Here is a 12,587-nt window from a genome sequence, read left to right as displayed (position 1 = left end):
AAAGAGGTGGGGTTTCAGGTGTCTCCGGAAGGTGGTGATTGACTCCGCTGTCCTGGCGTCGTGAGGGAGTGTGTTCCACCATTGGGGAGCCAGAGCAGCGAACAGTTTTGACTGGGCTGAGCGGGAACTGTACTTCCTCAGTGGTAGGGAGGCGAGCAGGCCAGAGGTGGATGAACGCAGTGCCATTGTTTGGGTGTAGGGCCTGATCAGAGCCTGGAGGTACTGAGGTGCCGTTCCCTCACAGCTCCGTAGGCAAGCACCATGGTCTTGTAGCGGATGCGAGCTTCAACTGGAAGCCAGTGGAGAGAGCGGAGGAGCGGGGTGACGTGAGAGAACTTGGGAAGGTTGAACACCAGACGGGCTGCGGCGTTCTGGATGAGTTGTAGGGGTTTAATGGCACAGGCAGGGAGCCCAGCCAACAGCGAGTTGCAGTAATCCAGACGGGAGATGACAAGTGCCTGGATTAGGACCTGCGCCGCTTCCTGTGTGAGGCAGGGTCGTACTCTGCGGATGTTGTAGAGCATGAACCTACAGGAACGGGCCACCGCCTTGATGTTAGTTGAGAACGACAGGGTGTTGTCCAGGATCACGCCAAGGTTCTTAGCGCTCTGGGAGGAGGACACAATGGAGTTGTCAACCGTGATGGCGAGATCATGGAACGGGCAGTCCTTCCCCGGGAGGAAGAGCAGCTCCGTCTTGCCGAGGTTCAGCTTGAGGTGTTGATCCGTCATCCACACTGATATGTCTGCCAGACATGCAGAGATGCGATTCGCCACCTGGTCATCAGAAGGGGGAAATATTATCTGATGTTGGTTGTGTGAGGTGTCTGCATTTGTGTACTGGAGCATCATTTATGAGATTAAACAACTGCTTGCTACTTGCCTGTTTGTGTGTGGCAAGAACTGAGTAACATGGTGTGACCTGCATGTTGCAAAACTGTAGATAACAGCCCAGCAGATGCTTTGTCCTTGTGTTTGTATGTAACAATCTTGAGCACATGGTGTGACTTGTTGTATCTTGTTGTGTTGCGAGAACAAGCAGTCTTTTGTTAGATAACAGGAGCCAGATGCGAGATAACGGTATGGAGCATGGGAGCCTGGATGTTCTTCACAAGCAAGTTACATCTATCAACAGAAGCGCCAAGAGGCGGGAACCCGCCTGAGCGCCTGCAATAGGCTGAGCAAGTTTAAACCACGCCCAGTCTCTACTGTGATAGGCCAACAGACGGGTTGGAACTGTCTATCACAGTAGAAAGAATACTGTTTACATACATCCTGTCAGTTCCCTGTTCTGCCCTGCGTGGTATTACAGTGAGCCCGTATATACGAAAGTTGCATTTGCCATTTATTACTTAGCTAATAAAAAAGACATAGTATAAAATCGGTGACTCATTGTTATATTTATCCTGATACCAGATTTGAATTTACGCAACTCTAACAGTAGACATGAATAAGAAGGAGATTATTATTTATAGAATAATATATATTATTTTGGGCTGTTTGTTTTGGGGCAATATGAGTGTTTTTTTTCACCCTTCGTTTATTTCCTATGTTAAAGTTTCTCAGTTTTCTCCCCAACCAGTAGGTCGAGGCAATAAACATGTCGTCAGTCTGCCGTAAAACCCCACCAAAGAAGAGGTGCCTCAGAATAAAAATGGCGGAGACTGGTAAACGTGAAGTTGATTTTGCGGACAGAAACGAAACTGATACTGCTAAGGCCAAACGACTAAAGAATGACCCGAATAGTGACCAAGATAATCATAATGAATCAGCATCTGCAAATCCTTTGTTCGGATTTAAAACAACAACGGTTCTGCGGGACTCTGCACGGGAGAAAAATATGTTCATACACGGAAAGGTGGCTAACGTTACTGGTATCTAGCTAGTTCGTCAATGTTGGCTAATAGCTAGCTATTCTAAAACCAAAAAGCTTATAGATGTTTATAAGTGGTGACGTTACATAGCTATATTTTATAGGTTGGAAATCTGTGGTTGCGGCCACTTAAACTTCAAATGTTAGTAGCTTGGTAGAAGCTCGCATCGCATAATTCGTCTTGCGTGCCTGTTGTCAAAGTGACCAGTCGTCAGTGTACGAAACAATTTAGCGATGGCTGCCTAGGGCCGCGAGGTGTCGTTAGTTGAATAAAATGGTTTATTTGTATCATGCGTGTCCTGTCCAACTATATGACAACAATACATGTAGTTAAATACTTAACCTTGTTAACGTTCGATTGTCTAGGTAGCTAGTTAACAAGGTGTACAGTCCATTGAATCTCAAACAACAATGTATTATTTCCTTGATACCCTATCAGTTGAACGACCAGGATGCGGTCATCATTCTGGAGAAGACCCCTATCAGGGAAGACACCCTGTTGGAGATTTTCAATGGCTCCAGACTGAAGTTGGACATGAGGAATGATATCTACAGCACGTATCAACTCCAACCCCCTGCTCATTTGAATGGTATGCCCTCGGATACATAAGCTAGATCTGTTCCAAAATGACTTGAACAGTTATGATATGAAAATTCGTGATTCCCTTGAGAGGGAGCTTACTTGCATATAGGTCCTACTGTACCTATGATTGGCTATGTCTCACTGGTCTGTGTAGAATCCGGGCCTGGACATGACAAAGGTATTATGTATTATTTACTGCAGTCTCTATTAATTGTCCAAATGCACTGCCGCTTTCCCACTCTATATTGCTATAGTTTTCACAAATCCTTACTGTAAGTAATTCTCAAACATATAAATGTGAAAATGACCATATCTAAGTGCTCGCTTGTCAGAAAACATACAGTGAAATGATTACTTTACAAGCCCTTAACCAACAATGCAGTTAAGAAAATACTTTTAAAAAGAGAGAAATGTCAAATAATTAGAGTGCAGTAAAATAACTAAAGCAGGGATATATACAGGGGGTACCGGTGTGAAGGTAATTGAGGTAATATGTACATGTAGGTAGAGTTCTTAAAGTGACTATGCATAAATAATAACAGAGTAGCAGCAGCGTAGAAGATGGGTGGGTGGGGGAGCGCAAATGCAAATAGTCTGGGTAGCCATTTGATTAGCTGTTCAGGGTGGCTTGGGGGTAGAAGCTGTTTCGAAGCCTCTTGGACCTAGACTTGGCGCTCTATACCAGGCGGTAGCAGAGAGAACAGTCTATAACTAGCGTGGCTGGAGTCTTTGACCATTTGTAGGGACTTCCTCTGACACCGCCTGGTATAGAGGCCCTGGATGGCAGGAAGCTTGGCCCCGGTGATGTACTGGGCTGTACGCACTACCCTATGTAGTGCCTTGTGGTCGGAGGCTGAGCAGTTGCCATACCAGGCAGTGATGTAACCTGTCAGGATGCTCTCAATGGTGCAGCTGTAAAACCTTTTGAGGATCTGAGGACCTATGCAAAATCTTTTCATTCTCCTGAGGGGGAATAGGTTTTGTCGTGCCCTCTTCACGACTGTCTTGGTGTGCTTGGACCATGTTAGTTTGTTGGGGATGTGGACGCCAAGGAACTTAAAGCTCTCAACCTGCTCCACTACAGCCTCGTCAGTGAGAATGAGGGTGTACTCAGTCCTCCTTTTTCCTGTAGTCCACAATCATCTCCTTTGCCTTGATCTCGTTAAGGGAGAGGTTGTTGTCCTTGCACCACACGGTCTCTGACCTCCCTATAGGCTGTCTCGTTGTTGTTGTTGATCAGGCCTACCACTGTTGTGTCGTCAGCAAACCTAACGCTGGTGTTGGTGTCGTGCTTACAAGAGGGGACTAAGCATGCACCCCTGAGTGGCCACCGTGTTGAGGATCAGCGTGGCAGATGTAGCTTTGCCTAACCTTAACACCTGGGTGCGGCCCGTCATGAAGTCCAGGATCCAGTTGTAGAGAGAGGTGTGTAGTCCCAGGGTCCTTAACTTAGTGATGAGCTTTGTGGGCACTATGGCTTTGAACGCTAAGCTGTAGTCAATGAACAGCATTCTCACATAGGTGTTCCTTTTGTCCAAGTGGGAAAGGGCAGTGTGATTGAGATTGCTTCATCTGTGGATCTGCTGGGGCGGTATGCAAATTGGAGTGGGTCTAGCATTTCTGGGATGATGGTGATTTGAGCCATAACCAGCCTTTCAAAGCACTTCATGGCTACTGACATGAGTGCTTCGGGGTGGCAGTCATTTAGGCAGGTTACCTTCGCTTTCTTGGGCACAGGGACTATGGTGGTCTGCTTGAAACATGTATGTATTGCAGACTTGGTCACGGAGAGGTGGAAAATGTCAGTGAAGACACTTGCCAGTTGGTCCACACATGCTCTGAGTACACATCCTGGTAATCCGTCAGGCCCCGCGGCCATGTGAATGTTAACCTGTTTAAAGGTCTTGCTCACATCGGCTACGGAGAGCGTGATCACACAGTCGACTGGAACAGGTGGTGCTCTCATACATGCTTCAGTGTTGCTTCCCTCAAAGCGAGCACAAAAGGCATTTATCTCGTCTGGGTGGCTCAAGTCACTGGGCAGCTCGTGGCTGGGTTTCCCTTTTGTGTTAGTATTTTTTTTCTCGCCTATTTAACTTAGCCCTTCCTGTGTACTAGATCACAAACAGCATACAACTGACCTAAACATTTGGAAATTATAAGTTCACTTTCGCAAGCATGGCCTGAAAACGCATCCCAAGTGCACTGTTTACCTCGCTTCTGAAGTATAGAAAAAGTCTAGAAAAAAAACTCCAGGCTTCCATCATAACTGTCAATTCATTGGAAAAAAAATAAGAATTACAGGAGTCAGTTTGGGAAATGTAACCTTTTATTTAACTAGGCAAGTCAGTCAACCTCTCTGGGATAGGTGGGGCGGCAGGGTAGCCTAGTGTTTAGAGCGTTGGACTAGTAACTGAAAGGTTGCAAGTTCGAATCCCCGAGCTGTCGTTCTGCCCCTGAACAGGCAGTTAACCCACTGTTCCTAGGCCGTCATTGAAAATAAGAATTTGTTCTTAACTGACTTGCCTAGTAAAATAAAGGTATACATTTTTTTTTTAAAGCCGGGGGAAATGCAGAGCGCCAAATTCAAATAAATTACCATAAAAATCTAAATTTCATTAAATCACACAGTCAAGATAGCAAATTAAAGCTACACTTGTTGTGAATCCAGCCAACATGTCAGATTTCAAAAAGGCTTTTCGGCGAAACCAAACGATGCTATTATCTGAGAATGGCACCACCGTAAACAAAGAGAGAAACCATATTTCAGGCGCGACACACAACGCAGAAATAAAAATATAATTCATGCCTTACCTTTGACGAGTTTCTGTCCCATAAACATCACAAATGGTCCTTTTGTTCGATTAATTCCGTCGATATATATCCAAAATGTCCATTTATTTGGCGCGTTTGATCCAGAAAAACACCAGTTCCAACTTGCGCAACGTGACTACAAAATATCTCAAAAGTTACCTGTAAACTTTGCCAAAACATTTCAAACTACTTTTGTAATACAACTGTAGGTAATTTTTAACGTAAATAATCGATAAAATTGAAGACTGGATGATCTGTGTTCAAAACAGGAGGAAAACAAACTGTAGCTAGCTTTCTGGTCACGCGCCTCTATCTAACAGTACACTTCAAGTGACCCGAGTTCAAGATGGCCGTACTTCTTCATTACAAAGGAATAACCTCAACCAATTTCTAAAGACTGTTGACAACAGTATACTCACAGACATGATTCAAACCGTTTTAGAAAATTCAGTGTTTTTTATCCAAATCTACTAGACTCTCTAGTACACAAATGTATTTACCGTTTACACTGGTCCAACCGGTCAGAAAAAATAATATTGTAATCTAACAGCAACTGTTTGGCACACAATACTCATGCAACACTTGCTCCAAAACCCTACTTTTTCTAGATGGTCCTTCTGTAGCTCAGTTGGTAGAGCATGGCGCGTGTAACGCCAGGGTAGTGGGTTCGATTCCCGGGACCACCCATACGTAGAATGTATGCACACATGACTGTAAGTCGCTTTGGATAAAAGCGTCTGCTAAATGGCATTTATTATTATTATATTAGATCTCCAGTAGTTTCCACAACTAAGTCAAATGTCTTCCACAGATCTGACTTCCTCTTTTCCTCCTGAACAACCTGTAAACATTTGCCCATTTCAAGTTTCTTTTTCACATCCTCCGCATCCATTTTGCTGTCGACATTACTGTGTTCGGAGTTGGTTATAACCAGTTCATTGATGTGACTGATTGGCTATAGGTCATGCCCTATTGGTCACATGCATGCAATGCTCACATGTTTCACATGCTCACATGAGTAAAGACAGCAAGGGTTGAGGGAATAGGGAATGTTTTTTCCTAAACAAATGAGGGATTTCTTAAACAAATGAGGGATTTCTATCAAATTTCTCATTTAAGAACAAGTAAACTAAATGTCTGAAATTGTTGCAGCTTCAACACAGACAGCGCAATAAAGACTTGTTGTGCATTTTTTGCTGCAGTAAGGAGGAGAGCGAGAAAATGTGCGCCAGTCACACAGGCAATCGCTGTCATTTTTTAAAACTGTGTGTGACCATCAGGCTCTTTCTTGAGTCGTGTGTGTGTGTGTGTCCTAATTATTGAATCAAACAGTGTGCTTAAAGCATCAGACAAGCTCAGTTCATATGTCGTTGGTTTTATTCAAACACAAGGTGTGTCTGTCGATTATATGGAAAAACAGGTTTAAACATCTTGACCAATCGATTGGAACAGAACGACTCTCGGTCGACCAAGATTTGCTTCAGTTGTAGACAGCTGTAGATTCAATACATTGGACCAAATCAAATAATTCTGCAATGCGAAGTGGCACCATTATCATTTCCTAATGGAATTCAAATCTCTGACTGAAATCTGATGTGATATTGATCCTTGTCTTGTTTCTTGGTTCCAAAGAGATGAAGACCACAGTGGTGTGTCCGGCCACAGAGAAGCATGTGAAGAAATACCTGCGCCAGGAGACCTACTTGGTGCAGGAGACTGGGGAGGACTACCGCTCTATCACCCTACCTTACATTCAGAGTCAGAGCTTCAGTGTACAGGTAGCATTTCATTGCTTTCAAGGTGAAAATATTAGTCACACAGTCTCCCACTCCACATCCGAAGGCCTTGATTGTCGACTCAGTAAATGCACGGTTCTTACAGGTGATCATCCTCAATCTGGGATTACAATACCATCCATATAAAAGAGCCAGATTGGGCAATGCGTCACGGATGCTTGAGAGGTCATTAGTAAGGGCTTTCCTCCGATCTTAAAGGGTTAACGTGATGCCGCTGTCAGGGGTGGACTAGTTATTTGGAGGCCTCTGTCAGAGGCCAGTCTGAGGCCCCATCCATGTTTATTTAACACAATCATGGCTACTGAACAAAGAGGTGTTTGGAGCCAGCTCTTTTAGGTGAACAAAGCGGAATGAAAAGGCTAACTGAAAAGACTTGAAATGACTTTCACTAATAAAGGTCTTTGCATCACCACATAGAACACGAGTGGGCAATTTTTAACAAATGGCAGGTATTTGAAACAGTGTACAGTAACAGTACATCGGCAAATACGCCCTTCTGCTGCTTGACAGGTAGAGCCCACAAAGGATGGGGAAATTAACCTAAACTTCTCATACTTGTCAGGTATAGTTTACTTTTATATCACTCAAATATCCAATTAATGGTTGCCAATATTGAAAGATTGTGATTTGTAAACCTGCACTTCTATGATTTATGTGTTAATGATTTTCTTGTTTCTGTGTATTTCCCCTCCAGTGGGTGTACAACATCTTGGAGAAGAAAGCGGAGGCAGAGCGCATCGTTTATGAGGACCCAGACCAGGACGTCGGCTTTGTCCTGCTCCCAGACTTCAAGTGGGATCAAAAGCAGGTGAGATACCTTGTATGATTCTGTCCAAGTGATCTAAAAGTCTAAACCTATCCTAAATCAGAACTTCAACTTTGAGACACTTTATACATAGGGCCAAAGTGGACAATGGAGATGCCATTCAAGCCTATTCTTGAACACATGGTTACTTTCACCCCCCTAGTTGGATGACTTGCATTTGATTGCCATCGTTCATCGAAGGGACATCAAAAGTTTGCGAGGCCTGACAGCGCTGCATCTGCCATTGCTGACTAACATCCGCAAGAAGGGAGAGGTGAGAAAGATCCTATAATACATATATTTTCATATTTACATTTTCTTGTTGAGCGTATTGCGATTGTTTGAGGGATGGGATTTGCCTAGGAATACTGACTGTTTATTTAGCAACCTTCTTGTCATTAAACCATTTCCTTTTCCTGTCAAATACATTCTGTGGTGAAGTTTCCCATAGGTACAGATTAATGATCTGCCTCACTACTTAACTCTTACACTACATGGTCTGTAGCCTGCTAGTTTTCTGTTCTACCTGATAATTCATTGTGACACCTGGTGTCCCAGGTCTAAATCAGTCCTTGATTAGAGGGGAACAATGAACAACTGCAGTTGAACTGTCTTTGAGGTTCAGAGTTGAGTTTGATGGGTCTTGGGGCAACTACTCCTTACTCTGTCATATAGTTGTGCTTGTTTTTCATGGTGCTTTCCCCTATCACAGGAGAGCATTCTGAAGCGATACGGTGTGGCAGCCAGTAAGCTGAAGGTGTACCTCCACTACCAACCGTCCTACTACCACCTCCACATCCACTTCAATGCCCTGAGCTACGAGGCCCCGGGCTGCGGGGTGGAGCATGCCCACCTGCTTTCGGACGTCATCCAGAACCTCCAGGCAGACTCCCAGTACTACCACAGTCGCTCCCTCTCCTTCCCCCTGCGGGCTGACCAAGGCCTGCTCAGCAAGTTCAAGGATGCTGGCAAGCTGTAGTGTCAAGACGCCCAAACACGACAACACTACTACGGAAGGACCTCAGAGGGATGAACACGTTGGGAATGGTGGTGGTTTGGAACTCTGTCTTTTTCGCAATTGAATTTACTAAAATCCTGTATCTTCTCTTCTCCGTCCTCTCTCGCCTCCTTTTTAAAAAGGTCATGGAGAGGCAGCGAAGAGAGGTAAATGTGGACGAAAATATGCTTGTATGAAATTACTCCTCCACTCGCGTGTTGCATGAATTACGTTTACAGGGGTAAATCTAAAAATACATGTGATAAGTGATAAAGACAAATAAAGTTAGTTGGGCCAGACATTTTATAGATACAACGATAAGTAGCATATTGATTTTCAACGTGTGCATGCTTTTCTCCTCAGAAAAAACTAACGCTGATTCAAAGCGGGTTTGGCAGATTTCAGAACTCTTCCACGAAGGACTTGCATGTTTATCCTCGCCTATTAACGAATTGACATCTCCTCAACCACTTATCGGGTTCCTGGTCATGGAGGAGAGAGGGTGGAGGACAGACCTTTTCCCAAATGAGAAAAGGCCACAAATGTCTGTCACTTTGACATTCACTTACAAACCAAAAATCAGTATTAGAAAATATTCATGCAGATTTTGTTTTCTAATAATTTAGCCAGATACTGTACATACAGTGCCTTCAGAAAGTATTCATACCCCTTAATTTATTCTACATTTTGTTACAGCCTGAATTCAAAATGGAGAAAAAAAAGTCTCACCCATCTACACACAATAGCCCATAATGACAAAGTGAAAACCTGTTTTTGTTGTTGTTTTTTTTACAACATTTTTGCAAATGTATTTCAAATGAAATGCATCTCATTTATATACATATTCACACCACTGAGTCAATACATGTTAGAATCACCTTTGGCAGCGATTACAGCTGCGAGTCTTTCTGGGTACGTTTCTAAGAACTTTGCACACTTGGATCGTACAATATTTGCCCATTATTCTTTTCAGAATTCTTCAACCTCAAGTTGGTTGTTGATCATTGCTTGGCAACCATTTAAGTCTTGCCATAGATTTTCAAGCATATTTAAGTGAAAACTAACTCAGCCACTCAAACATTGTGTCTTGGTAAGAAACTGCAGTGTAGACTTGGCCTTGTGTTTTAGGTTATTGTCCTACTGAAAGGGGAATTCACCTCCCAGTCTGGTGGAAAGCACACAACCAGGTATCCCTCTAGGATTTTGCCTGTGCTTAGCTCCATGATGTTTTTATTTTTTATCCTGAAAAACACCCCACTCCTTAACGATTACAAGAATACCCATAACATGATGAATCCACCAATATGCTTGAAAATATTGAGAGTGGTACTCAGTATTGGATTTGCCCCAAACACTTTATATTCTGGACAAAAAATGAATTGCTTTTCCACATTTTTTGGCACTATTACTTTAGTCTCTTGTTGCAAACAGGATGTATGTTTTTGGAATATTTTTCATTCTGTACAGGCTTCCTTTTCACACTCAATTAGGTTAGTATTGTGGAGTAAATACAATGTTGTTGATCCATCCTCCCTTTTCTCTTATCACAGCCATTAAACTCTGTAACTGTTTTAAAGTCACTATTGGCCTCATGGTGAAATCCCTGAGCGGTTTCCTTCCTCTCCGGCAACTGCGTTAGGATGGACACCTGTAACTTTAGTGACTGTGTGTGTTGATACACCATCCAAAGTGTAATTATTAACTTCACTATGTTCAAAGTAATATTTGATGTCTTTTTTTTTTTACCCATCTACCAATAGATTCCCTTCTTTGTGAGGCATTGGAAAACCTTTGTGGTTGAATCTGTGTTTGAAATTCACTGCTCGACTGAGGGACCGTACAATTATCTGTAAGTGTGAGGTACAGAGATGTAGCCATTCAAACATCATGTTAAACATTTATTGCACAGAGTGAGTCGATTAAATTTCTGTGACTTAAGCAAAAAAAAAAAAAATACTCCTGAACTTTAGGCTTCCCATAACAAAGGAGTTGAATACTTATTGACTCAAGACATTCAAGCTTTTAATTTTTTACCAAAAAATCTATTTAATCTGTTTTAAATCCAGGCTGTAACACAATGTTGAAAAAGTCAAGGGGTGTGAATACTTTCTGAAAGCACTGTATTTGTTTCTCTGTAGCCTATAGATTATTTTGTTTTTAATACAAGTCCTGAGGATTGAGGTTCAACTGTAGTTGTACTGTATTGCCTTGGTGGATTCAGAATTTGCAGTTGCTCATTTTTTGTTAAACTTTTTAAAAATATATTTGTTGAACAGAAATAAAGAATTGTACAACCATTTTTGTTTGCCAGTTGTGACTTATCTGAAGATGCTTGATGTATTTGGACAATAGAAACTGACTCAAGGGAGTCACCCAGTAAAATACTATATGAGTAAAAGTCTAAAAAGATCTGGTTTTAAATGTACTTAAGTCTAGTGGTGCAAAAAGTACTAAATTGTCATAAATATAAATAGTAAAGTACAGTCGTGGCCAAAAGTTTTGAGAATGACACAAATATTAATTTTAACAATGTCTGCTGCCTCAGTTTGTATGATGGCAATTTGCATATATTCCAGAATGTTATGAAGAGTGATCAGATGAATTGCAATTAATTGTAAAGTCCCTCTTTGCCATGCAAATTAACTGAATCCCCCAAAAAACATTTCCACTGCATTTCAGCCCTGCCACAAAAGGACCAGCTGACATATCAATGATTCTCTCGTTAACACAGGTGTGAGTGTTGACGAGGACAAGGCTGGAGATCACTCTGTCATGCTGATTGAGTTGGAAAAACAGACTGGAAGCTTCAAAAGGAGGGTGTTGCTTGGAATCATTGTTCTTCCTCTGTCAACCACGGTTACCTGCAAGGAAACACATGCTGTCATCATTGCTTTGCACAAAATGTGCTTCACAGGCAAGGATATTACTGCCAGTAAGATTGCACCTAAATCAACCATTTATCGAATCATCAAGAACTTCAAGGAGAGTGGTTCAATTGTTGTGAAGAAGGCTTCAGGGTGCCCAAGAAAGTCCAGCAAGCTCCAGGACCGTCTCCTAAAGTTGATTCCGCTGCGGGATCGGGGCACCACCAGTACAGAGCTTGCTCAGAAATGGCAGCAGCAGCAGAGTGCATCTGGTGTCAAGAAGGGCAGCAAAGAAGCCACTTCTTTCCAGGAAAAACATCAGGGACTGACAGATATTCTGCAAAAGGTACAGGGATTGGACTGCTGAGGAGTGGGGTAAAGTAATTTTCTCTGATGAATCCCCTTAACGATTGTTTGGGGCATCTGGAAAAAAGCTTGTCCGGAGAATACAAGGTGAGTGCTACCATCAGTCCTGTGTCATGCCAACAGTAAAGTACCCTGAGACCATTCATGTGTGGGGTTGCTTCTCAGCCAAGGGAGTGGGCTCACTCACAATTTTGCCTAAGAACACAGCCATGAATAAAGAATGGTATCAACACATCCTCCGAGAACAACTTTTCCCAACCATCCAGAAACAGTTTGATGACGAACAATGCCTTTTCCTAAGTGGCTTGGGGAATAAAACATCGATATTTTGGGTGCAAGGCCAGGAAACTCCCCAGACCTTAATCCCATTGAGAACTTGTGGTCAATCCTCAAGAGGTGGATGGACAAACATAAACCCAGATATTCTGACAAACTCCAAGCATTGATTATGCAAGAATGGGCTGCCATCAGTCAGGATGTGGCCCAGAAG

The 12,587-nt window shown here is 42.8% G+C and overlaps 1 protein-coding gene across 1 annotated transcript; it reads left to right on the top strand.

Moving 5' to 3' along the window:
* Positions 1-1,399: 1,399 nt before the first annotated feature.
* On the top strand, positions 1,400-11,166 carry dcps (decapping enzyme, scavenger). Its single transcript, XM_035779788.2, has 6 exons — positions 1,400-1,857; positions 2,312-2,462; positions 6,902-7,047; positions 7,760-7,873; positions 8,034-8,144; positions 8,583-11,166. The coding sequence occupies exons 1-6, from the start codon at positions 1,600-1,602 to the stop codon at positions 8,847-8,849; spliced, it is 1,047 nt and encodes a 348-aa protein (XP_035635681.1). The 5' UTR covers positions 1,400-1,599; the 3' UTR covers positions 8,850-11,166.
* The last annotated feature ends 1,421 nt before the right edge of the window (positions 11,167-12,587 follow it).

The sequence above is a fragment of the Oncorhynchus keta genome, chromosome 11 (assembly GCF_023373465.1).
Source record: "Oncorhynchus keta strain PuntledgeMale-10-30-2019 chromosome 11, Oket_V2, whole genome shotgun sequence".
NCBI lineage: Eukaryota > Metazoa > Chordata > Actinopteri > Salmoniformes > Salmonidae > Oncorhynchus > Oncorhynchus keta.
Note: the sequence above shows the minus strand (reverse complement) of the source record. Positions and strands in the feature narration are given on the sequence as shown.